This window comes from Bombina bombina, chromosome 3 (genome assembly GCF_027579735.1).
Source record: "Bombina bombina isolate aBomBom1 chromosome 3, aBomBom1.pri, whole genome shotgun sequence".
Lineage (NCBI taxonomy): Eukaryota > Metazoa > Chordata > Amphibia > Anura > Bombinatoridae > Bombina > Bombina bombina.
The window spans coordinates 368,005,763-368,032,844 of record NC_069501.1 but is presented as its reverse complement, the minus strand read 5'-3'; the positions used below and the strand labels follow the sequence as shown (position 1 = coordinate 368,032,844).

At 41.2% G+C, this 27,082-nt stretch overlaps 1 protein-coding gene and 1 pseudogene across 1 annotated transcript in view; both read right to left on the bottom strand.

Moving 5' to 3' along the window:
* KDM6A (lysine demethylase 6A) overlaps positions 1–27,082 on the bottom strand; it is a 926,232-nt gene that overhangs the window by 28,097 nt on the left and 871,053 nt on the right. The window contains exons 20-22 of the mRNA XM_053705281.1: positions 7,466–7,530; positions 7,309–7,383; positions 6,453–6,601 (exon numbers count right to left, since the gene is read on the bottom strand). Of these exons, the coding sequence (XP_053561256.1) occupies positions 6,453–6,601; positions 7,309–7,383; positions 7,466–7,530 (289 nt within the window). The remainder of the gene's footprint in view (positions 1–6,452; positions 6,602–7,308; positions 7,384–7,465; positions 7,531–27,082) is intronic.
* LOC128654849 (uncharacterized) lies at positions 22,948–23,066 on the bottom strand (annotated as a pseudogene).

The following is a 27,082-nucleotide window of genomic DNA, read 5'->3' as shown; positions in this document are numbered from 1 at the left end:
GTATGGAGCGGTAGGGAACTCGCCTCTCGGAGGACGGGACCCCCAGAGGGAGATGGCTCAGCTGTCTCTTGATTCTCCGAGTCCGAGGAACAAGGCGCTCTCATATGGCATACAGAACAAAACTGGTTGACAAGTGTCAACAAGGCCAATCCGGATTCTTCACTGGACGCAGAATCTAAATCTGAAATTAAAATAGTCTCAATATCTGAATCCTCCATAACTGAATCTGAAATTTGCACAGTCTTAGCATCAGAATCCTCCATAACTGGATAGAGGAAATGCAAATATGGACTTAAAGAAGTAAAGCAAAAACGGCACCTGACACCCACAATGGCTGGGGCACTCACCACCTCCTATGACCAGACCCCTGCGAACTAGAATTTCTCCTTCGCCACACGGTCGGGAATGTGGAAATGGAAGACGGAGCGTAACCACGCCCAACCACAAGGTGAACCGTACAGTCCAAAAAAGTGCGCCCAACCATAAGGTTGCATCACTTCCAAAAGGTCTCAATGTTCCAACCACGAGCCCGTAAACATCACAAATAAGCAGGTTGAATCACATAAACATGATATTAACCCTTGATTCCAAGATACTAAAGGAGACTCACTGAGACCTTTAAGTTAAGTTAGACCCGCAAGGTGGTAGCCTCTCGGGAATACATTTGTATTACAGTACATTCATAAAGAAAGTAAAATGAAACGATCTTACCGGAATCTACGCCGTGGAACAGGAACACGGCCTTTCAAGTTTGACGGATAGTAGCATTGCCTCCGCCATGGACTTGAGAGAAGAAAGCAGGCAGCGGGGAAAAGTTCAACCACGCCAATTGCTTGAAGAGCTGTTAACATTAGTCGGGGTGGTGTCACAGAAAGACACTTCCTGCATCTCCGGACTCTAACTTTCATCCAAGCCCTCACTGAGAGACTGTCAGGACTACTTAAAACTCCAGTCCCATGCCGAAGAGTACAACCCTCCATAAGAGACAATAATAAATTCTGACACTTCTCTGCCAACCTCCTGGGACGAAAGGCAAAGAATGACTGGGAAATGAGGGGAGTGGGAGAAGTATTTAAGCCTTTGGCTGGAGTGTCTTTGCCTCCTCCGGGTGGCCATGTTCTTATTTCCCAAAAGTAATGAATGCAGCTGTGGACTCTTTCCATTTAAGAAGAAAAAAGAAGATATTTTAACTCACAATCTCCTTAGCTCAGCAGAGTAAGTGCTGTGTAAAAAGTTATACTTCAGCTGCTGTCCAGCTGCAGGTAAAAACAAAAATTGAAGAAAACAGAATTTATGTTTACCTGATAAATTACTTTCTCCAACGGTGTGTCCGGTCCACGGCGTCATCCTTACTTGTGGGATATTCTCTTCCCCAACAGGAAATGGCAAAGAGCCCAGCAAAGCTGGTCACATGATCCCTCCTAGGCTCCGCCTACCCCAGTCATTCGACCGACGTTAAGGAGGAATATTTGCATAGGAGAAACCATATGGTACCGTGGTGACTGTAGTTAAAGAAAATAAATTATCAGACCTGATTAAAAAACCAGGGCGGGCCGTGGACCGGACACACCGTTGGAGAAAGTAATTTATCAGGTAAACATAAATTCTGTTTTCTCCAACATAGGTGTGTCCGGTCCACGGCGTCATCCTTACTTGTGGGAACCAATACCAAAGCTTTAGGACACGGATGAAGGGAGGGAGCAAATCAGGTCACCTAAATGGAAGGCACCACGGCTTGCAAAACCTTTCTCCCAAAAATAGCCTCAGAAGAAGCAAAAGTATCAAACTTGTAAAATTTGGTAAAAGTGTGCAGTGAAGACCAAGTCGCTGCCCTACATATCTGATCAACAGAAGCCTCGTTCTTGAAGGCCCATGTGGAAGCCACAGCCCTAGTGGAATGAGCTGTGATTCTTTCGGGAGGCTGCCGCCCGGCAGTCTCGTAAGCCAATCTGATGATGCTTTTAATCCAAAAAGAGAGAGAGGTAGAAGTTGCTTTTTGACCTCTCCTATTACCGGAATAAACAACAAACAAGGAAGATGTTTGTCTAAAATCCTTTGTAGCATCTAAATAGAATTTTAGAGCGCGAACAACATCCAAATTGTGCAACAAACGTTCCTTCTTTGAAACTGGTTTCGGACACAGAGAAGGTACGATAATCTCCTGGTTAATGTTTTTGTTAGAAACAACTTTTGGAAGAAAACCAGGTTTAGTACGTAAAACCACCTTATCTGCATGGAACACCAGATAAGGAGGAGAACACTGCAGAGCAGATAATTCTGAAACTCTTCTAGCAGAAGAAATTGCAACTAAAAACAAAACTTTCCAAGATAATAACTTAATATCAACGGAATGTAAGGGTTCAAACGGAACCCCCTGAAGAACTGAAAGAACTAAATTGAGACTCCAAGGAGGAGTCAAAGGTTTGTAAACAGGCTTAATTCTAACCAGAGCCTGAACAAAGGCTTGAACATCTGGCACAGCGGCCAGCTTTTTGTGAAGTAACACAGACAAGGCAGAAATCTGTCCCTTCAGGGAACTTGCAGATAATCCTTTTTCCAATCCTTCTTGAAGGAAGGATAGAATCCTAGGAATCTTAACCTTGTCCCAAGGGAATCCTTTAGATTCACACCAACAGATATATTTTTTCCAAATTTTGTGGTAAATCTTTCTAGTTACAGGCTTTCTGGCCTGAACAAGAGTATCGATAACAGAATCTGAGAACCCTCGCTTCGATAAGATCAAGCGTTCAATCTCCAAGCAGTCAGCTGGAGTGAAACCAGATTCGGATGTTCGAACGGACCCTGAACAAGAAGGTCTCGTCTCAAAGGTAGCTTCCAAGGTGGAGCCGATGACATATTCACCAGATCTGCATACCAAGTCCTGCGTGGCCACGCAGGAGCTATCAAGATCACCGACGCCCTCTCCTGATTGATCCTGGCTACCAGCCTGGGGATGAGAGGAAACGGCGGGAACACATAAGCTAGTTTGAAGGTCCAAGGTGCTACTAGTGCATCCACTAGAGCCGCCTTGGGATCCCTGGATCTGGACCCGTAGCAAGGAACTTTGCAGTTCTGACGAGAGGCCATCAGATCCATGTCTGGAATGCCCCACAGCTGAGTGACTTGGGCAAAGATTTCCGGATGGAGTTCCCACTCCCCCGGATGCAATGTCTGACGACTCAGAAAATCCGCTTCCCAATTTTCCACTCCTGGGATGTGGATAGCAGACAGGTGGCAGGAGTGAGACTCCGCCCATAGAATGATTTTGGTCACTTCTTCCATCGCCAGGGAACTCCTTGTTCCCCCCTGATGGTTGATGTACGCAACAGTTGTCATGTTGTCTGATTGAAACCGTATGAACTTGGCCCTCGCTAGCTGAGGCCAAGCCTTGAAAGCATTGAATATCGCCCTCAGTTCCAGAATATTTATCGGTAACAGAGATTCTTCCCGAGACCAAAGACCCTGAGCTTTCAGGGATCCCCAGACCGCGCCCCAGCCCATCAGACTGGCGTCGGTCGTGACAATGACCCACTCTGGTCTGCGGAATGTCATCCCTCGTGACAGGTTGTCCAGGGACAGCCACCAACGGAGTGAGTCTCTGGTCCTCTGATTTACTTGTATCTTCGGAGACAAGTCTGTATAGTCCCCATTCCACTGACTGAGCATGCACAGTTGTAATGGTCTTAGATGAATGCGCGCAAAAGGAACTATGTCCATTGCCGCTACCATCAACCCGATCACTTCCATGCACTGAGCTATGGAAGGAAGAGGAACGGAATGAAGTATCCGACAAGAGTCTAGAAGTTTTGTTTTTCTGGCCTCTGTCAGAAAAATCCTCATTTCTAAGGAGTCTATTATTGTTCCCAAGAAGGGAACCCTTGTTGACGGAGATAGAGAACTCTTTTCCACGTTCACTTTCCATCCGTGAGATCTGAGAAAGGCCAGGACAATGTCCGTGTGAGCCTTTGCTTGAGGAAGGGACGACGCTTGAATTAGAATGTCGTCCAAGTAAGGTACTACAGCAATGCCCCTTGGTCTTAGCACAGCTAGAAGGGACCCTAGTACCTTTGTGAAAATCCTTGGAGCAGTGGCTAATCCGAAAGGAAGCGCCACGAACTGGTAATGTTTGTCCAGGAATGCGAACCTCAGGAACCGATGATGTTCCTTGTGGATAGGAATATGTAGATACGCATCCTTTAAATCCACCGTGGTCATGAATTGACCTTCCTGGATGGAAGGAAGAATAGTTCGAATGGTTTCCATCTTGAACGATGGAACCTTGAGAAACTTGTTTAAGATCTTGAGATCTAAGATTGGTCTGAACGTTCCCTCTTTTTTGGGAACTATGAACAGATTGGAGTAGAATCCCATCCCTTGTTCTCTTAATGGAACAGAATGAATCACTCCCATTTTTAACAGGTCTTCTACACAATGTAAGAATGCCTGTCTTTTTATGTGGTCTGAAGACAACTGAGACCTGTGGAACCTCCCCCTTGGGGGAAGTCCCTTGAATTCCAGAAGATAACCTTGGTAGACTATTTCTAGCGCCCAAGGATCCAGAACATCTCTTGCCCAAGCCTGAGCGAAGAGAGAGAGTCTGCCCCCCACCAGATCCGGTCCCGGATCGGGGGCCAACATTTCATGCTGTCTTGGTAGCAGTGGCAGGTTTCTTGGCCTGCTTACCCTTGTTGCGAAAAAACATGAAGGAATTGTTCAAAATTCACCAAATTTTCACCACAGTGTCTTAAAGCCTTAAAAGTATTGCACACCAAATTTGGAAGCTTTAACTCTTAAAATAACGGAACCGGAGCCGTTTTTAACTTTAACCCCTTTACAGTCCCTGGTATCTGCTTTGCTGAGACCCAACCAAGCCCCAAGGGGAATACGATACCAAATGACGCCTTCAGAAAGTCTTTTCTAAGTATCAGAGCTCCTCTCACATGCGACTGCATGCCATGCCTCTCAAAAACAAGTGCGCAACACCGGCGCGAAAATGAGGCTCTGCCTATGCTTTGGGAAAGCCCCTAAAGAATAAGGTGTCTAAAACAGTGCCTGCCGATATTATATATCAAAATACCCAGATAAAATGATTCCTCAAGGCTAAATATGTGTTAATAATGAATCGATTTAGCCCAGAAAGAGTCTACAGTCTTAATAAGCCCTTTTTGAAGCCCTTATTTACGATCGTAATAAACATGGCTTACCGGATCCCATAGGGAAAATGACAGCTTCCAGCATTACATCGTCTTGTTAGAATGTGTCATACCTCAAGCAGCAAGAGACTGCTCCCTGTTCCCCCAACTGAAGTTAATTGCTCTCAACAGTCCTGTGTGGAACAGCCATGGATTTTAGTGACGGTTGCTAAAATCATTTTCCTCATACAAACAGAAATCTTCATCTCTTTTCTGTTTCTGAGTAAATAGTACATACCAGCACTATTTTAAAATAACAAACTCTTGATTGAATAATAAAAACTACAGTTAAACACTAAAAAACTCTAAGCCATCTCCGTGGAGATGTTGCCTGTACAACGGCAAAGAGAATGACTGAGGTAGGCGGAGCCTAGGAGGGATCATGTGACCAGCTTTGCTGGGCTCTTTGCCATTTCCTGTTGGGGAAGAGAATATCCCACAAGTAAGGATGACGCCGTGGACCGGACACACCTATGTTGGAGAAATGAGCTGCAGCCAATCAGCATCAGCAATGCTGAAGTCATGAACTATTTTACTGTGATCTCATGAGATTTCACTTAACTCTCATGAGATTTCATAGTAAACTTCCTTAAACTGAATAGGGAAATAACATGAGTGTGCATGAGGCTCACCCCCTTGCTTGTCCCGGGACAGACATACTGATTTGCTGCTTAAAGTCCTTTACAATGGGGTGTGAATACCTAGGACATTTTGAGGTAAAATATCTTTTTTAAATAGAGATGTTCAGGTGATATTTTCTAGTCAGCTTTTTACAGCTATGGCTGCATCACTTTCAAGTGTTTCAACCTTTGGGCATCATGACCCTTTAACTTTTTAAGTTATTGCATCCACCAAAAGGCAGTATTTTATCTTATTATACGTTTGGTGTATGACCTATCAAAGAACAAGCCACTGAGCTGTTGTTTGTTCCTAGATGAGCGCTTCTCTTCTTGTGTATGTATGTCTATCTATCGCTATGTGTGTATATGTATATCAGTATACCACTCCTCAGACAAACCCAAAAGGGAAGAGGTTAGCTACCCCAGAATGTCACTGTGCAATAAAACTAATTAGATGCTCACTGAATAAACTTTCCCTTTTGTAACTAATGCTTTGATCAGAATGAATAACATCTGAAGCAGTTTGCTGATGGAATTGCCAAAGACCCCCTCTTTCAATAATTGCTGTTAAAGGAAGTTATTCTAAAAACAGTACTGTAAATCATTAACAATATGTCCAGACATACAGTGAAGTACAAACCTGGTGTTCTGCTGCCCGGAACCTTCATGTATAGCTGAACAGTGTTCATTCCAAGGATTGTATGACCTATATGACTAAGGAGATTTCCAGCTGAAACAACACGTGCAAAGGCTGGAAGTTTGGTCAATTCATGGAGTTGCAGCTTCCACCTTAAAGATAACAGTAAAGTATTTAAACACTGTAAAAAATAAACATGAAAAAGTATTTCACATGCTTCTTTAAAGTAAAACCACGTTATTTTCAATAGACGCAAGGAAATACTCTGTTATATATTAATGTTAAATATTTATGCTATACTCTACAAAGTTGGACTATTACAACTTTATTTAACCCTTTGAGTGCTAAGCACTTTCCCACCTGGGTGCTAATATTATCTAAGTTTTTTTTTATTTTTGATTATTATTTTTTTTAACTTTTTTTTTATTTTTTACAGACCCACAAGACTTACACTGTTGGAAAGGTGAGACGATTACCTTTCCAACAGTGGGTCTTGGGGTCTGTAGCTGCCTAGATGCCTGAGATACAGGCTTCTAAGCAGCATGCCCCCTCCTCCTATACTTAACATTGTTAAGTATAAATAAAGTTGCGGGGTGACGTCATCACGTCATTGCGCGTGACGTCACCGCGCATCACGTGAATTCCCGGGGATGCCTGTCACTCTACAGGCACGATCGCCGGGGTAGGAGCAGTTAGGAGCCCCCAGATCTCCCTCAAGGTGGGAGAGTGCTCATGACGGCTCTGAGCCGTCATTAGCCCCAGAGTGAGAAACTCTGTGACGGCTCAGAACCGTCATTGCACTCAAAGGGTTAACCACCTTAGACTATTTAAATTATTATATACAAAAGCCAAAACTTACTTTTTTTCATCAGACAAATCAATATTGGTCCCAAATTTAATTGTTTTGAACGGTCCTTTTCTCCTCCTACCAGAACTAAAAAAATAAATAAAAAAAAAGTTAAATACGTAAGGGTCAATGAACTTCCCAATAAAGGCCAATATAGAAGTATACTCACTTATCTGACGATGTAGATTCGCTATCCGAGTGGTCCTTGTGGTGACTTTTTTTTTCATTTTCCTCCTATTAATAAGATGAATTTGCATATAATGCCAAGACATCTATATTACAAGTAGACTAACGCAACATTGTTTAATTAAAACTATGTTTCAGGTATAACAGTACTGTAACTCCACTAGTTGAGTAATTTGTTGAACACAGAGATTATAAATAAAAAAAATATATAACCTTATTTATACATACAGATAAAGAAATTTCTTCAATGTTACAAAGCCCTTCCCTGCCTCCTTGCAATAGAAAAGTAGAAGAAAGCATGTGACCTCAAAAATGACTAAGGAAAAATCATGATTAAAAACCTGTACAACATAGGGCAATCCTTTATACAGAGTGTGAGGAAACTGATTTATTACTAAGCATTAATCTGGTTTCCTCTCCCACGCTATATTAAAAGGGACAGTTTACCCTAAAATGTTCTCCCCTATAATTTGTTCCCAATAATCTCTTTTACCAGCTGGAGTGTAATAAATTGTTTACTAATAGCTCTTTTGCTTTTTTATCAGCATTTGAAATAGCTAATTTTGTTTGGACTATCCCTACCTATACTGGAAGTTTCTATACTTAAGTATAGGCTTATTGACAAGCTATGTAAACACAGCCAGCAAAATAAATGACACTCCCTGTGACGTGTGAGAAAGTTATAAAATGAAAATTTTCTATTGTTCTTTCTAAGTTTTGTATAGAGACAGAGACAAAAAATGTAAGCATTTGAGTGATAAGATAAAGATGTCTGACTTGCCTGCAAGCGTAGCCTATTTTGATGGGTTGTAGTTTCTTTTAAAAAACGAAACATAAAGGAGCAATTTCTCATAAATGTTATACCCTGCAGCTGGTATAACAAGTCATTGAGAACGCATTAAGGGAAAACAAGCTCTACAGTACACTATCCCCTTTAAGTGCTGGTGCTTCAGGGTGCAAATTAAATCATACAATTTAAAGGGATAATAAACCCATTTTTTTTCTTTCATAGACACATTTTTAGTTCAGATCTTGGGTAGCACTTGCTGATTGGTGGCTGCAGGCTTAAACAACTGTATATTAAAAGTTTCACTATGGCAATCACACAAAACTACAATTGCAAAAATGGAATGGACCAAAATCCCAAAAGCAAAATCCAATTAGCAAATAAAGACTTCAGAGATTATTTGACAGTCTATTACCAAAAAGGAAACAATCAGTTCCCCTTAGGTCACTTATACCTAAATATCGAGAGTTCAGACAACATCCATTCTGCGTAACAGGGCCTTCTGATACTTCCTTGCATTTAAAAAACAAAAAAAAAACAGAATTTATACTTTCTGATAAATTTCTTTATTTTGGGATGAGGAGAGTCCATAGGTATCCATAACATGTGGGATATATTTCCTGCCATTAAGAGGAAGTTAAGGACTCTCACAAGAGCTTTAATCCCTCCCACCTACTCTCCCCACTCAGTTTACGTATAGCCGAGTAGGGAAGAGACATAAAAGGTAGGAAAGACAGAAAACAAAGTTAAAAGGTGCAAATAAGAGTGTTGCCCATATAGCAAAAAAACATAATTTATGCTTAGCTGATAAATGTATTTATTTCCGGATATGGTGAGTCCACAGAATCATCAATTACTAGTGGGAATATCACTCCTGGCCAGCAGGAGGAGGCAAAGAGCACCACAGCAAAGCTGCTTTATATGTCACTTCCCTTACCGATAACCTCCAGTCATTCAGCCGAAGGGAAAATGGAAAAAGAAGAAAACACAAAGGTGTAGAGGTGCCTGAGGTTTTAGTTAAAAATAACTGTCTTAAAATAAAGGGTGAGCCGTGGACTCAACATATCCGGAAATAAATAAATGTATCAGGTAAGCATAAATTATGTTTTCTTTTCTAAGATATGGTGAGTCCACAGAATCATCAATTACTAGTGGGAACCAATACCCAAGCTAGAGGACACAGATGATTAGGGAGGGACAAGACAGGTAACCTAAACAGAAGGAGCCACATGAAGAACCTTTCTCCCAAAAGAAGCCTCAGCTGAGACAAAAATATCAAATTTGGAAAAAGTATGCAGAGAGGACCAAGTTGCAGCCTCGCAAATCTGTTCTACTGAAATTTCCTTCTTGAAAGCCCAAGAAGAAGGGACAGCCCTAGTGAAATGAGATGAAATTCTCTCAGGAGGCTGCTGTCCAGCAGTCTCATAAACCAAACGCATTATACTACTCAACCAACGAGAAAGAGAAGTAGCTGAAGCTCTCTGACCTTAATGTTTCCCAGAGAAACAAACAGCAAACTGGCGACAATCCTTACTCGCCTGTAGATAGAAAATAAAAGCACGCACAAAATCAAAGTTGTGCAACAAATGATCCTTATGAGAAGAAAGATAAGAACACATTAATATATCTATCCGAAACAACTTAGGAAGAAAACCTAACTAGTACGAATAACCGCCTTAACTGCATGAAAGATAAGGCAAATCCCACTGCAAAACTGAGAGCTCCGTGACTCTCCAAGCAGAAAAGATAGCAATGAGAAACAAAACCTTCCAAAATAACAACTTAATATCTATGGAAAGCAAAGGCTCAAACAGAGCCTACTGCAAAACTTTAAGAACAAGGGAAAAACCTTAAGGGGGAGCAACTGACTTAAACACAGGCCTGATGTAGACCAGTGCCTGACAAAAAGATTGCACATCTGGCACGTCCACCAGATGCTTATGTAGCAAAAAAAACCAATGCAGAAAAATGACCCTTCAGGGTACTGACTGACAAACCCTTCTCCAGACCACCCTAGAGAAAGGATAAAAAATTCAGAAAACCCCCCGCTTAGACAAAACTAAGCGTCCAATCTTCAAGCAGTCAGCTTCAGAGATTTAGATGAAGGAAAAGACCAAAAATCAGAAGTCCTTCCTTAGAGGTAGTCTTCAAGGTGGAGAGACAACATTTCCACTAGGTCTGCATAACAGATAAAGCGAGGCCATGCCGCCTAATCTGAAAATACGAGTAATGACTCGTGGAAAGAGAACAAACAGCGGAAAAAGGTATGCATGACTGAAATCCAAGAAAAACGTCAGAACAACTATCAGGACGGTCTGTGGATCACATGACCATAAAACGTACCTTCGAAACTTGGCGTTCTTTCGAAATGCCCACAGAAGCCAACTCCTGAAACCCCCCCCATGTGAGGGTCTACCTAAAGAACACTTCCGGATGGAAATGCTCACTCCCCGGGATGAATTATCAGTCTGTTTTGAAGTCCGACTCATAATTGTCCACCTCTGGAAAGTGGATGACCGACAGCAAATGTGAGCTTCCTCCCATTGAACAATCCAAGTCACCTCCTACATGGCTAAGGAACCCCTAGTTCCTCACTAATGGTTGATATAAACCCTAGAGGCGATATTGTCCGACTGGAACCAAGCTAGGGATGACTGAGGTCAAGTCATCAGAGCATTGCGAATTGCTCTCAACTCCAAGATGTTTAAAGAGGAGAGCAGACACTTCCGAGTCCATAATCCTTAAAGACCCACACAGCTTACTAGCCCCGCAGGTTGGTATTCGTATTCATATCACCCAGGAATGTCTCCAGAAACACGCGCCCGGAGATAGATACCCCTGAAAAAATACTACGGAAGAAAGTCTCTTGTCATCTGATCTAAATCTATCCTTTAAGACAGATCCGAAAGTTCTCCATGTCATGGAAAATAGCAAAAGGAATGGAATAATGTCAATGGAATACCATCAGACCAATTCCCTCCATACACAGGTTGCAAGATGTCTAAGCTATCCACCGGCTACTAAAAACATAATTTATGTAAGAACTTACCTGATAAATTCATTTCTTTCATGTAATTGGCAAGAGTCCATGAGCTAGTGACCTTTGGGATATACATTCCTGCCAGGAGGGGCAAAGTTTCCCAAACCTCAAAATGCCTATAAATACACCCCCCACCACACCCACAATTCAGTTTAAGGAATAGCCAAGAAGTGGGGTGATAAGACAGGAGCGAAAGCATCAACAAGGAATTGGAATAAAAAAAATCATAACCACCATAAAAAAGGGTGGGCCTCATGGACTCTTGCCAATATGAAAGAAATGAATTTATCAGGTAAGTTCTTACATAAATTATGTTTTCTTTCATGCAATTGGCAAGAGCCCATGAGCTAGTGACGTATGGGATAGCAAATACCCAAGATGTGGAACTCCATGGAAGAGTCACTAGAGAGGGAGGGATAAAAATAAAGACAGCCAATTCTGCTGAAAAATTAATCCACAACCCAAATCAAAAAGTTTTAATCTTTATAATGAAAAAAACTGAAATTATAAGCAGAAGAATCAAACTGAAACAGCTGCTTGAAGTACTTTTCTACCAAAAAACTGCTTCTGAAGAAGAGAAAACATCAAAATGGTAGAATTTAGTAAAAGTATACAAAGAAGACCAAGTCGTTGCTTTGCAAATCTGATCAACAGAAGCTTCATTCTTAAAAGCCCAGGAAGTAGAAACTGACCTAGTAGTATGAGCCGTAATCCTCTGAGGCGGGGATTAACCCGACTCCAAATAAGCATGATGAATCAAAAGCTTTAACCAAGATGCCAAAGAAATGGCAGAAGCCTTCTGACCTTTCCTAAAACCAGAAAAGATAACAAATAGACTAGAAGTCTTTCTGAAATCTTAGTAGCTTCAACATAATATTTCAAAGCTCTTACCACATCCAAAGAATGTAAGGATCTTTCCAAAGAATTCTTAGGATTAGGACACAAGGAAGGGACAATAATTTCTCTACTAATGTTGTTAGAATTCACAACTTTAGGTAAAAATTTAAATGAAGTCTGCAAAACTGCCTTATCCTGATGAAAAATCAGAAAAGGAGACTCACAAGAAAGAGCAGATAATTCAGAAACTCTTCTAGCAGAAGAGATGGCCAAAAGGAACAATACTTTCCATGAAAGTAATTTAAAGTCCAAAGAATGAATAGGCTCAAACGGAAGAGCCTGTAAAGCCCTCAGAAACAAATTAAGACTCCAAGGAGGAGAAATTGGCTTAATGACAGGCTTGATACAAACCAAAGCCTGAACAAAACAATGAATATCAGGAAGATTAGCAATTTTTCTGTGATTTGTCCTTTCAAGGAACTTGCAAACAAAACCTTTATCCAAACCATCCTGAAGAAACTGTAAAATCCTAGGAATTCTAAAAGAATGAGAATTTATGAGAAGAGCATCATGAGATGTAAGTCTTCCAATAAGAAATCTTTCTAGACACAGAATTACGAGCCTGCAACATAGTATTAATCACTGAGTCAGAGAAACCTCTATGACTAAGCACTAAGCATTTAATTTCCATACCATCAAATTTAATAATTTGAGTTTCTGACGGAAAAAACAAACCTTAAGATATAAGGTCTGGCCTTAATGGAAGTGACCAAGGTTGGCAACTGGACATCCGAACAAGAACCATATACCAAAACCTGAGCGGCCATGCTGGAGCCACCAGCAGCACAAACGATTGCTCCATGATGATTTTAAAAATCACTCTTCAAAGAAGAACCAGAGGCGGAAAAATATAGGCAGGTTTGCTTCTGCCTGAGGATCCCGGACCTGGATAGGTACCTGGGAAGTTTCTTGTTTAGATGAGATGCCATCAGATCTATTTTTGGAAGCCCCCACATCTGAACAATTTGAAAAAACACATCTGGGTGAAGAGACCATTCTCCCGGATGTAAAGCTTGATTGACAGAGATAATCCGCTTCCCAATTGTCTATACCTGGGATATGGACCGCAGAAATTAGACAGGAGCTGGATTTAGCCCAAGCAAGTATCCAAGATACTTCTTTCACAGCCTAAGGACTGAGAGTCCCACCCTGATGATTGACATACGCCACAGTTGTGACATTGTCTGTCTGAAAACCAATAAACGTCTCTCTCTTCAAAAAGAAGCCAAAACTGAAGAACTCTGAGAAAACGCAGAGTTCCAAAATATTGAATGGAAATCTCGCCTCTTGAAATTTCCAAACCCCTTGTGCTGAAAGAGATCCCCAGACAGCTTCCCAACCTAAAAGACTCGCATCTGTTGTGATCATGGTCCAGGTTGGATGAGCCGAAGAGACCCGTAGAACTATATGATGGTGATCTAACCACCAAGTCAAAGATAGTTGAATATTGGGATTCAAAGATATTAAAAGTGATATCCTAGAATAATCCCTGCACCATTAATTCAGCATAAAAAAACTGGAAAGGTTTCATATGAAAATGAGCAAAGGGAATCAAATCCAATGCTGCAGCCATGAGACCTAAAACTTCCATGCATATAGCTACTGAAGGAAATAATAGAGACTAAAGGTTCCGACAAGCTGAAGCCAATATAATTGTCTCTTATCTGTTAGAGACAAAGACATTGACACAATATATCTGGAAACCTAAAAAAGGTGACCCTTATCTGAGGAATCAAGGAGCTTTTGATAAAAAGATCCTCCAACCACGTCTTTGAAGAAACAACAAAAGTTGAATCGTATGAGATTCTGCAGAACGAAAAGACTGAGCAAGTACCACAAGATCGTCCAAATAAGGAAACACCGAGAACCTTGAAAAGATTCTTAGAGCTGTCGCTAGGCCAGAAGGAAAAGCAACAAATTGGTAATGCTTGTCTAAAAAACAGAATTTATGCTTACCTGATAAATTACTTTCTCCAACGGTGTGTCCAGTCCACGGCGTCATCCATAACTTGTGGGAATATTCTCTTCCCCAACAGGAAATGGCAAAGAGCACAGCAAAAGCTGTCCATATAGTCCCTCCTAGGCTCCGCCCACCCCAGTCATTCGACCGACGGACAGGAGAGAAAAACAGGAGAAACTATAGGGTGCCGTGGTGACTGTAGTTAAAGAAAGAAATTCATCAAACCTGATTAAAAACCAGGGCGGGTCGTGGACCGGACACACCGTTGGAGAAAGTAATTTAGCAGGTAAGCATAAATTCTGTTTTCTCCAACATTGGTGTGTCCGGTCCACGGCGTCATCCATAACTTGTGGGAAACAATACCAAAGCTTTAGGACACGGATGAAGGGAGGGAGCCAATCAGGTTGCCTAAACGGAAGGCACCACGGCTTGCAAAACCTTTCTCCCAAAAATAGCCTCTGAGGAAGCAAAAGTATAAAATTTGTAGAATTTGGCAAAAGTGTGCAGGGAAGACCAAGTCGCTGCCTTACATATCTGATCAACAGAAGCCTCGTTCTTGAAGACCCATGTGGAAGCCACAGCCCTAGTAGAGTGAGCTGTGATGCGTTCAGGAGGCTGCCGTCCGGCAGTCTCGTAAGCCAATCGGATGATGCTTTTCAACCAAAAGGAAAGAGAGGTAGCAGTAGCTTTTTGACCTCTCCTCTTGCCAGAATAAACGACAAACAGAGAAGACGTTTGTCTGAAATCCTTTGTTGCTTCTAAATAGAACTTTAAAGCACGAACTACATCTAAATTGTGTAACAAACGTTCCTTCTTTGAAACTGGATTCGGACACAAAGAAGGTACAACTATTTCCTGGTTAATATTCTTGTTGGAAACAACCTTCGGAAGGAAACCAGGTTTAGTACGCAAAACAACCTTATCTGAATGGAACACCAGATAGGGCGGATTACACTGCAAAGCAGATAACTCAGAAACTCTTCTAGCAGAAGAAATAGCAACCAAAAACAGAACTTTCCAAGATAACATCTTGATATCTATGGAATGTAGAGGTTCAAACGGAACCCCTTGAAGAACTGAAAGAACTAAATTCAGACTCCAAGGAGGAGTCAAAGGCCTGTAAACAGGCTTGATCCTGACCAAAGCCTGAACAAAAGCTTGAACATGAGGCACAGCTGCCAGTCGTTTGTGTAATAAGACAGATAAAGCAGAAATCTGTCCCTTTAGAGAACTCGCTGATAATCCCTTATCCAAACCTTCTTGGAGAAAGGAAAGGATCCTAGGAATTTTGATCTTACTCCATTAGAATCCCTTGGATTCACACCAACAGATATATCTTTTCCATATTTTATGGTAAATCTTCCTAGTTACAGGTTTTCTGGCTTGTATCAGAGTATCTATTACAGAATCCGAAAACCCACGCTTAGATAAAATCAAGCGTTCAATTTCCAAGCCGTTAGCTGAAGGGAAACTAGATTTGGATCGAATGGACCTTGTACTAGAAGATCCTGTCTCAAAGGTAGCTTCCATGGTGGAGCCGATGACATATTCACCAGGTCTGCATACCAAGTCCTGCGTGGCCACACAGGAGCTATCAAGATCACCGAGGCCCTCTCCTGCTTGATCCTGGCTACCAGCCTGGGAATGAGAGGAAACGGAGGAAACACATAAGCTAGGTTGAAGGTCCAAGGCGCTACTAATGCATCCACTAGAGTCGCCTTGGGATCCCTGGATCTGGACCCGTAGCAAGGAACCTTGAAGTTCTGACGACACGCCATCAGATCCATGTCTGGAATGCCCCATAAATGAGTCAACTGGGAAAAGATTTCCGGGTGGAGTTCCCACTCCCCCGGATGGAATGTCTGACGACTCAGATAATCCGCCTCCCAGTTTTCCACTCCTGGGATGTGGATCGCAGATAGGTGGCAGGAGTGATCCTCCGCCCATTTTATGATTTTGGTCACTTCTCTCATCGCCAGGGAACTCCTTGTTCCCCCCTGATGATTGATGTAAGCAACAGTCGTCATGTTGTCTGATTGGAATCTTATGAATCTGGCCTTTGCTAGTTGAGGCCAAGCCCTGAGAGAATTGAATATCGCTCTCAGTTCCAGAATGTTTATCGGGAGAAGAGACTCTTCCCGAGACCATAGCCCTTAAGCTTTCAGGGAGTCCCAGACCGCGCCCCAGCCCACTAGACTGGCGTCGGTCGTGACGATGACCCACTCTGGTCTGCGGAAGCTCATTCCCTGGGACAGGTGGTCCAGGTTAGCCACCAACGGAGTGAGTCTCTGTTCTTCTGATCTACTTGAATCACTGGAGACAAGTCTGTATAGTCCCCATTCCACTGTTTCAGCATGCACAGTTGTAATGGTCTTAGATGAATTCGCGCAAAAGGAACTATGTCCATTGCTGCAACCATCAACCCTACTACTTCCATGCACTGAGCTATGGAAGGACGTGGAACTGAATGAAGAACTTGACAAGCGTTTAGAAGTTTTGACTTTCTGACATCTGTCAGGAAAATCTTCATTTCTAAAGAATCTATTATTGTTCCCAAGAAAGGAACTCTTGTCGACGGAGACAGGGAACTTTTTTCTATGTTCCCTTTCCATCCGTGAGATCTGAGAAAGGCCAGAGCGATGTCTGTGTGAGCCTTTGCCTTTGAAAGAGACGACGCTTGTATCAGAATGTCGTCCAAGTAAGGTGCCACTGCAATGCCCCTTGGTCTTAAAACCGCTAGAAGGGACCCGAGTACCTTTGTGAAAATCCTTGGAGCAGTGGCTAGCCCGAATGGGAGAGCCACAAACTGGTAATGTTTGTCCAGAAAGGCGAACCTTAGGAACTGATGATGATCTTTGTGGATAGGAATATGTAGATACGCATCCTTTAGATCCACGGTAGTCATAAATTGACCCTCCTGGATTGTAGGTAAAATCGTTCGAATGGTTTCCATTTTGAATGATGGCACTCTGAGAAATTTGTTTAGGATCTTTAAATCCAGAATTGGTCTGAAAGTTCCCTCCTTTTTGGGAACTACAAACAGGTTTGAGTAAAACCCCATTCCTTGTTCCACGGTTGGAACTGGGTGTATCACTCCCATTTTTAACAGGTCTTCTACACAATGTAAGAATGCCTGTCTCTTTATTTGGTTTGAAGATAAGTGAGACATGTGGAACCTTCCCCTTGGGGGTAGTTCCTTGAATTCCAGAAGATAACCCTGAGAAACTATTTCTAGTGCCCAGGGATCCTGAACATCTCTTGCCCAAGCCTGAGCGAAGAGAGAGAGTCTGCCCCCTACTAGATCCGGTCCCGGATCGGGGGCTACTCCTTCATGCTGTTTTGTTAGCAGCAGCAGGCTTCTTGGCCTGCTTACCCTTGTTCCAGCCTTGCATCGGTTTCCAAGCTGGTTTGGTTTGCAAAGCATTACCCTCTTGTCTAGAGGCTGAAGAATTGGAGGCCGGTCCGTTCCTGAAATTGCGAAAGGAACGAAAATTAGACTTATTCTTGGCTTTGAAAGGCCTATCTTGTGGGAGGGCGTGGCCCTTTCCCCCAGTGATGTCTGAGATAATCTCTTTCAATTCTGGCCCAAAGAGAGTTTTACCCTTGAAGGGAATATTAAGCAATTTTGTCTTGGAAGATACATCCGCTGACCAAGACTTTAGCCAGAGCGCTCTGCGCGCCACAATTGCAAACCCAGAACAATCTAGCTAACTGCAAAGCGGCATCTAAAATAAAGGAGTTAACTAACTTAAGTGCGTGAACTCTGTCCATAACCTCCTCATACGGTGTCTCTCTATTGAGCGACTTTTCTAGTTCCTCGAACCAGAACCACGCTGCTGTAGTGACAGGAATAATGCACGAAATAGGTTGCAGGAGGTAACCTTGCTGTACAAAAATCTTTTTAAGCAAACCCTCCAATTTTTTATCCATAGGATCTTTGAAAGCACAATTATCCTCAATAGGAATAGTAGTGCGCTTGGCTAGTGTAGAAACTGCCCCCTCGACCTTAGGGACTGTCTGCCATAAGTCCTTTCTGGGGTCGACCATAGGAAATAATTTCTTAAATATAGGAGGGGGAACAAAAGGTATGCCGGGCTTCTCCCACTCCTTATTCACTATGTCCGCCACCCGCTTGGGTATAGGAAAAGCGTCGGGGTGCACCGGAACCTCTAGGAACTTGTCAATCTTGCACAATTTTTCTGGAATGACCAGGTTGTCACAATCATCCAGAGTAGATAACACCTCCTTAAGCAGTGCGCGGAGATGCTCTAATTTAAATTTAAATGTCACAACATCAGGTTCTGCCTGTTGAGAAATTCTACCTGAATCTGAAATTTCCCCATCTGACAAAACCTCCCTCATGGCCCCTTCAGATTGTGTGAGGGTATGACAGAGCAATTATCATCAGCGCCCTCCTGCTCTACAGAGTTTAAAACAGAGCAATCGCGCTTTCTCTGATATGCAGGCATTTTGGATAAAATATTTGCTATGGAGTTATCCATTACTGCCGTCAATTGTTGCATAGTAATAAGCATTGGCGTGCTAGAAGTACTAGGGGCCTCCTGCGTGGGCAAAACTGGTGTAGACACAGAAGGAGATGATGTAGAACTATGTCTACTCCCTTCATCTGATGAATCATCTTGGGCAACTTTACTATCTGTGGCAGTACTGTTCTTACTTTGTTTGGACGCTATGGCACAATTATCACACAATTTTGAAGGGGGAGATACATTGGCTTCCATACATACAGAACATAGCTTATCTGAAGGCACAGACATGTTAAACAGGCTTAAACTTGTCAATAAAGTACAAAAACCGTTTTAAAACAAAACCGTTACTGTCTCTTTAAATTTTAAACAGGGCACACTTTATTACTGAATATGTGAAAAACTATGAAGGAATTGTTCAAAATTTACCAAATTTTCACCACAGTGTCATAAAGCATTCAAAGCATTGCACCCCAAATTTCAGACTTTACAGTCGCAGCCTTTGCTGCGATTTTACCAAACCCAGGGGGGAATACAATACCAAATGAAGCCTTCTAGGAACCTTTCCAACTACTTTCAGACCCACACACATGCAGCTGCATGTCCTGCTCTCAAAAGTAACTGCGCAATAATGGCGCGAAAATGAGGCTCAGCCTACTACAGTGAAGGCCCTTCCTGACTGGAAAGGTGTCTAAACCAGTGTCTGACGTAAAAAAACGTTCCCCAAAGTTTATAAGTGTGAATTTCAAGCATCAAGCTGTATAAAATGCCCAAATAAAGCAATCGATTTTGCCCATAAAAGTGTCTACCAGTTTTATAGCCCATATTAAGCCCTTTATTCTGTTTGAGACTAAGAAAATGGCTTACCGGTCCCCATGAGGGGAAATGACAGCCTTCCAGCATTACACAGTCTTGTTAGAAATATGGCTAGTCATACCTTAAGCAGAAAAGTCTGCTAACTGTTTCCCCCAACTGAAGTTACTTCATCTCAACAGTCCTATGTGGAAACAGCAATTGATTTTAGTTACTGTCTGCTAAAATCATCTTCCTCTCACAAACAGAAATCTTCATCCTTTTCTGTTTGAGTAAATAGTACATACCAGCACTATTTTAAAATAAACTCTTGATAGTAGAATAAAAAAACTACAACTAAACACCACATACTCTTCACCATCTCCGTGGAGATGCTGCCTGTGCAACGGCAAAGAGAATGACTGGGGTGGGCGGAGCCTAGGAGGGACTATATGGACAGCTTTTGCTGTGCTCTTTGCCATTTCCTGTTGGGGAAGAGAATATTCCCACAAGTTATGGATGACGCCGTGGACCGGACACACCAATGTTGGAGAAAAGAGAATCTCAGAAAATGAAAATAATCTGAATGAAAATAGAATATGAAGATATGCATCTATTGTAAACAAATAATGCCCTTGCTGACCAAAAGGCAGAATAGACCATATAAACACCATTCTAAAAGATGGTACAGTACTCTTATATGACAATTCAAAAAGATTTTCTATCTTTGGGACAAACCCCAAACCCTGTTACTGAAATGGAACCGTAATGAATACCCCAGATAACTCCAGGTCTGAGCAGCGCCTTGAGACCCCAACGGGTAACCAGCCGCGCTTTACAAGTACCCAATACTTCAGGAAAGTATGAGCCTTACTGGAATAGCTGGAATATGCTAGAGAGAAAAAGACTTCTCACAGGTGGTTTTACTCTGAATCCTACTCTGTACCTCAATCTAAGAAGTTTGAACTGAATTGAACCAAACAAATTGAAAAAAAGTCTTAACCTGCCCATTACCAGCTAAGCTGGAATAAGAGCCGCACCTACATGCAAATTTGGGGGCTGACTTTGATCTTTTAAATGGCTTGAATTCATTCCATGTTGAAGAAAGCTTCTAATTATAAACATGATACTTGGGGAAGAATTAGGATTACGTTCCTTATTAAGAACAAAAATTAATATAAGCTTAAGATTTACTCTTAGAACTTAATCTTGAAGCAAAAAAACTCCCTTCCCCAGAGTAACAGTTGAAAGAATCGAATCCAATTGTGAACCAAATAATTGATTACCTTGGAAAAAAAGAAATATGGATCTTAGAAATCAAAATAGCATTCCAAGATTTAAGACACAAAGTTCTTCTAGCTAAAATAGCTAAAGACATAGATTTAACCTCAATTGAGAAAATATCAAAAAATGACGACACAAATGAAATTATTAGCATGTTGATTAACTTATCAATGCTAAACAAATCATAATCCGATACTTGTTGCACTAAAGTATCCAACCAGAAAGTTGAAGCAGTTGCAACATCAGCCAAATAAATTGCAGGCCTAAGAAAAGGACTTGAAAATAAAATAATTTTCCTTAGATAAGATACAAGTTTCCCATCTGAAGGAATTTAAAAAATAAATACTATTTTCTATAGGAATAGTAATATGTTTAGCAAGAGTAGAGATAGCCCCATTAACTTTGGGGATCTTTCCCCAAACTCTAAACTAACTGCTGGCAAAGGATACAACTTAAAGAAGGAATAAAAGAAGTCCCAGGCCTATTCCATTCCCTAGTATCAGGAACTGAAAAAAAACCTCTGAAGAAACCACAGGAGGTTAATAAGCAGAAAATGTTAGCTAGTCTTAAAATCAAAAGAACTAGTCTCCTCAATATACAATATAATCAACACCTTTTCAACAAAGAACGAATGTACTCTATTTAAAAGTAAAAAATTAGATTTGTTAGTGTCAATATCTGATGAAGGATATTCTGAATGAGATAAAACATCATCAGAGAAGGATAATTCAGTATGTTGTCGGTCATTTTGAAAATTCATCAACTAAATGAGAAGTTTAAAAAAGACCTATACATTTTATTAGAAGGCGGGATGGCAGACAAAGCCTTTAGGATAGAATCAGAAAAATATTCTTATAAATTCCTAGGTATATCTTGTACATTAGATGTAAAAGGAATAGCAATAGATAATGCATTAATACTAATGGACTCTGCATGTAACTATCATGATAACTTATTACAAACCATAGCTAAAGATAAAAATTCATAACATTAAAATAAATGAACTTAGCTTTGGTAGGACTGATAACAGTCATCAGGAATCCAACAGTATTTTCTGATACAGGAACAGTTTTTGAGATATCTTGCAAATGTAAGAGAAAAAAAAACAACATATAAAGCAAAATATCAATTTCCTTAAATGACAGTTTCAGGAATGAGAATAAAATGCAAACAAAATAAGCCTCTGAAAACCAGAAGCAGATTTAATAAAGACTTAAATAATGTCAGAATCTGGCGCCAAGTATGACGCCCACAACTGACAAAATATTTTTTGGTGCCAAGAACGTCTAACAGACACGAGCGTCATAGATGACGCAACTACGTGAAAACTCTCGGCGTCAACTACGACGCCGGAAATGACGTCATCGACGTCAAACGTAATTCTCGCGCCAAAAATAACGCAATAAATTCTAGCATTTTTTGCACCCGCGAGCCTAACAGCCCGCAATTTAGAAAAAAAGTCAAATGAAAAATTTTCAGGTAAGAATTTTTTTTATTTAAATGCATTTCCCAAAAATGAAACTGACAGTCTGTAAGAAGGAAATATACTGATTAACCTGAATCATGGCAAATATAAGTATAAAACATACATTTAGAACTTTACATATAAAGTGCCAAACCATAGCTGAGAGTGTCATAAATAAAATAAGATTTACTTACCAAAAGACACTCATCTACATATAGTAGATAGCCAAACCAGTACTGAAACGAGAATCAGCAGAGGTAATGGTATATAAGAGTATATCGTCGATCTGAAAAGGGAAGTAGGAGAAGAATCTCTACGACCGATAACAGAGAACCTATGAAATAGATCCCCGATAGGATGGCCATTGCATTCAATAGGCAATACTCCCTTCACATCCCTCTGTCATTCACTGCACTCTGAGAGGAAAACAGGGCTTCAGCATGCTGCGAAGCGCATATCAACGTAGAAATCTAGCACAAACTTACTTCACCACCTCCATAGGAGGCAAAGTTTGTAAAACTGAATTGTGGGTGTGGTGGGGGGTGTATTTATAGGCATTTTGAGGTTTGGGAAACTTTGCCCCTCCTGGTAGGAATGTATATCCCATAGGTCACTAGCTCATGGACTCTTGCCAATTACATGAAAGAAACTTACTGTTGGCCAGACAGAAGACTGCAGAGTGGGGAAAAGGAATAAATCCTTTATTTTCTGACCTCTGAAAGATATCTAGACAAATAATCAAATAAAAGTCCAAGCATACCGCACCTGGTGTTCCCAGGCGGTTTCCCATCCAGGTACTGATCAGACCTGACCCTGCATAGCTTCTGAGATCAAACGAAATCGGGTGCATTCAGGGTATTGTGGCGGTAGTCCCAAATAAATTACCCTTGTGGATAGTACAAGGGAACTCTTCTCCAGATTCATTTCCCATCCTCGGAAAATAAGATTGGACAAGATCTCTTAGAAGAGAGTTAGCTCGAAGTCAGGATGATACCTGAACTATATATTGTCCAGAAAAACACACTTGCAATGCCCCAAGACCTAAAGGTCTGACTGGGATGGCGCAAACTAAGAAAACTAGAGAAGATTCCGATTAAGTAAACAATAAATCTCTCAGGTCTAAGTTCAATATGAACAGGTCCACTAGAACCAAAGATACTATTTTGAAGGAATCTGAAATATATGAGGTAAATACCTATATCCCGTTCCCAAACTGGGACTGGAACTGTCACTCCCAGAGATGACGACCCTCAATCCAGTTCAAGGAATGCCTCTCATCCTACGTGGATTGCAGATACTCTAGAAAGAGAAATCTGCCCCTGGGAGGAAAAACATAATTTATGTAAGAACCTGATAAATTAATTTCTTTCATATTAGCAAGAGTCCATGAGCTAGTGACGTATGGGATATACATTCCTACCAGGAGGGGCAAAGTTTCCCAAACCTCAAAATGCCTATAAATACACCCCTCACCACACCCACAAATCAGTTTAACGAATAGCCAAGAAGTGGGGTGATAAGAAAAAAGTGCGAAAGCATAAAAAAACATTATTTATGTAAGAACTTACCTGATAAATTAATTTCTTTCATATTAGCAAGAGTCCATGAGCTAGTGACGTATGGGATATACATTCCTACCAGGAGGGGCAAAGTTTCCCAAACCTTAAAATGCCTATAAATACACCCCTCACCACACCCACAATTCAGTTTAACGAATAGCCAAGAAGTGGGGTGATAAGAAAAAAGTGCGAAAGCATATAAAATAAGGAATTGGAATAATTGTGCTTTATACAAAAAAATCAAAACCACCACAAAAAAGGGCGGGCCTCATGGACTCTTGCTAATATGAAAGAAATTAATTTATCAGGTAAGTTCTTACATAAATTATGTTTTCTTTCATGTAATTAGCAAGAGTCCATGAGCTAGTGACGTATGGGATAATGATTACCCAAGATGTGGATCTTTCCACACAAGAGTCACTAGAGAGGGAGGGATAAAATAAAGACAGCCAATTCCTGCTGAAAATAATCCACACCCAGAATAAAATTTTAATGAAAAAACATAAGCAGAAGATTCAAACTGAAACCACTGCCTGAAGTACGTTTCTACCAAAAACTGCTTCAGAAGAAGAAAACACATCAAAATGGTAGAATTTAGAAAAAGTATGCAAAGAGGACCAAGTTGCTGTTTTGCAAATCTGATCAACCGAAGCTTCATTCTTAAACGCCCAGGAAGTAGAAACTGACCTAGTAGAATGAGCTGTAATCCTTTGAGGCGGAGTGTTACCCGACTCAACATAGGCATGATGAAATAAAGATTTCAACCAAGATGCCAAAGAAATGGCAGAAGCTTTCTGGTCTTTTCTAGAACCGGAAAAGATGACAAATAGACTAGAAGTCTTTCGGAAAGACTTAGTAGCTTCAACATAATATTACAAAGCTCTAACAGCATCCAAAGAATGCAATGATTTCTCCTTAGAATTCATAGGATTAGGACATAATGAAGGAACCACAATTTCTCTACTAATGTTGTTAGAATTCACAACCTTAGGTAAAAAATTCAAAAGAAGTTCGCAGCACCGCCTTATCCTGATGCAAAATCAGAAAAGGAGACTCACAAAAAAGAGTAGATAATTCAGAGACTCTTCTGGCAGAAGAGATGGCCAAAAGAAACAAAACTTTCCAAGAAAGTAATATAACGACCAAAGAATGCATGGGTTCAAAAGGAGAAGCTTGAAGAGCCCCCAGAACCAAATTCAAACTCCAAAGAGGAGAAATTGACTTAATGACAGGTTTTATACGAACCAAAGCTTGTACAAAACAATGAATATCAGGAAGATTAGCAATCCTTCTGTGAAAAAGAACAGAAAGAGCAGAGATTTGTCTTTCAAAAAACTTGCGGACAAACCTTTATCTAAACCATCCTGAAGAAATATAATATCTATCTATAATATATCTCTCTAGATACAGATTTACGAGCCTGTCACATAGTATCAATCACAGAGTCAGAGAAACCTCTTTGACCAAGAATCAAGCGTTCAAACTCCACACCTTAAAATTAAGGTTTTGAGATCCTGATGGAAAAAAGAACCTTGAGACAGAAAGACTGGTCTTAACGGAAGAGTCCACAGCTGGCAAGAGGCCATCCGGACAAGATCCGCATACCAAAACCTGTGAGGCCATGCTGGAGCTACCAGCAGGACAAACGAGCATTCCTTTAGAATATTAGAGAATACCCTTGGAAGAAGAACTAGAGGCGGAAAGATATAGGCAGGATGACACTTGTAAGGAAGAGATAATGCATCCACTGCCTCCGCCCGAGGATCCCTGGATCCGGACAGATACCAGGGAAGTTTCTTGTTTAGATGAGAAGCCATCAGATCTATTTCTGAGCGTTCCCACATTTGAACAATCTGAGGAAATACCTCTGGGTGAAGACCATTCGCCCAGGTGCAACGTTTGGCGACTGAGATAATCCGCTTTCCAATTGTCCATACCTGGGATATGAACCGCAGAGATTAGACAGGAGCTGGATTCCGCCCAAACCAAAATTCGAGATACTTCTTTCATAGCCAGAGGACTGTGAGTCCCTCCTAGATGATTGATGTATGCCACAGTTGTGACATTGTCTATCTGAAAACAAATGAACAACTCTCTCTTCAGAAGAGGCCAAGACTGAAGAGCTCTGAAATTGCACGGAGTTCCAAAATATTGATCGGAAATCTCACCTCCTGAGATTCCCAAACCCCTTGTGCCGTCAGATACCCCCACACAGCTCCCCAACCTGTAAGACTTGCATCTGTTGAGATTATAGTCCAGGTCAGAAGAACAAAGAAGCCCCCTGAACTAAACGATGGTGATCTGTCCACCACGTCAGAGAGTGTCGTATAATCGGTTTAAAGATATTAATTGAGATATCTTTGAGTAATCCCTGCACCATTGGTTCAGCATACAGAGCTGAAGAGGTCGCATGTGAAAACGAGCAAAGGAGATCGCATCTGATGCGGCAGTCCTAAGACCTAAAATTTCCATGCATAAGGCTACCAAAGGGAATGATTGTGACTGAAGGTTTTGACAAGCTGATATCAATGTTAAACTTCTCTTGTCTGACAAGGACAGAGTCATAGACACTGAATCTATTCTAGAAACCTAAAAAGGTTACACTTGTCTGAGGAATCAATGAACTGATTGGTAAATTGATCCTCCAACCATGAACTTGAAGAAACAACACAAGTCGATTCGTATGAGATTCTTCGAAAATGAGAAGACTGAGCAAGTACCCAGATATTGTCCAATAAGGAAATACCAAAAAACCCTGTTCTCTGATTACAGAAAGAAGGGCACCGAGAACCTTTGAAAAAAATTCTTGGAACTGAGGCTAGGCCAAACGGTAGAGCCACAAAACTGGTAATGCTTGTCTAAAAAGAGAATCTCAGACACTAAAAGTGATCTGGATGAATCGGAATATGTAGATACACATCCTGTAAATCTATTGTAGACATAAAATGCCCTTGCTAAACAAAAGGCAGGACAGTCCTACAGTAACCATCTTGAATGTTGGTATCCTTACATAACGATTCAATATTGATAGATCCGGAACTGGTCTGAAGGAATTGACCTTCTTTGGTACAATGAAGAGATAAAATAAAACCCCAGCCCCTGTTCCAGAACTGGAACTGGCATAATTACTCCAGCCAACTCTAGATCTGAAACACATTTCAGAAATGCTGAGCCTTTGCTGTGTTAACTGGGACACGGGAAAGAAAAAAATCTCTTAGCAGGAGGCCTTAACTGAAGCCAATTCTGTACCTTTCTGAAACAATGTTCTGAAACCAGAAATTGAGAACGGAATTGATCAAAATTTCTTTGAAGAAAACGTAATCTGCCCC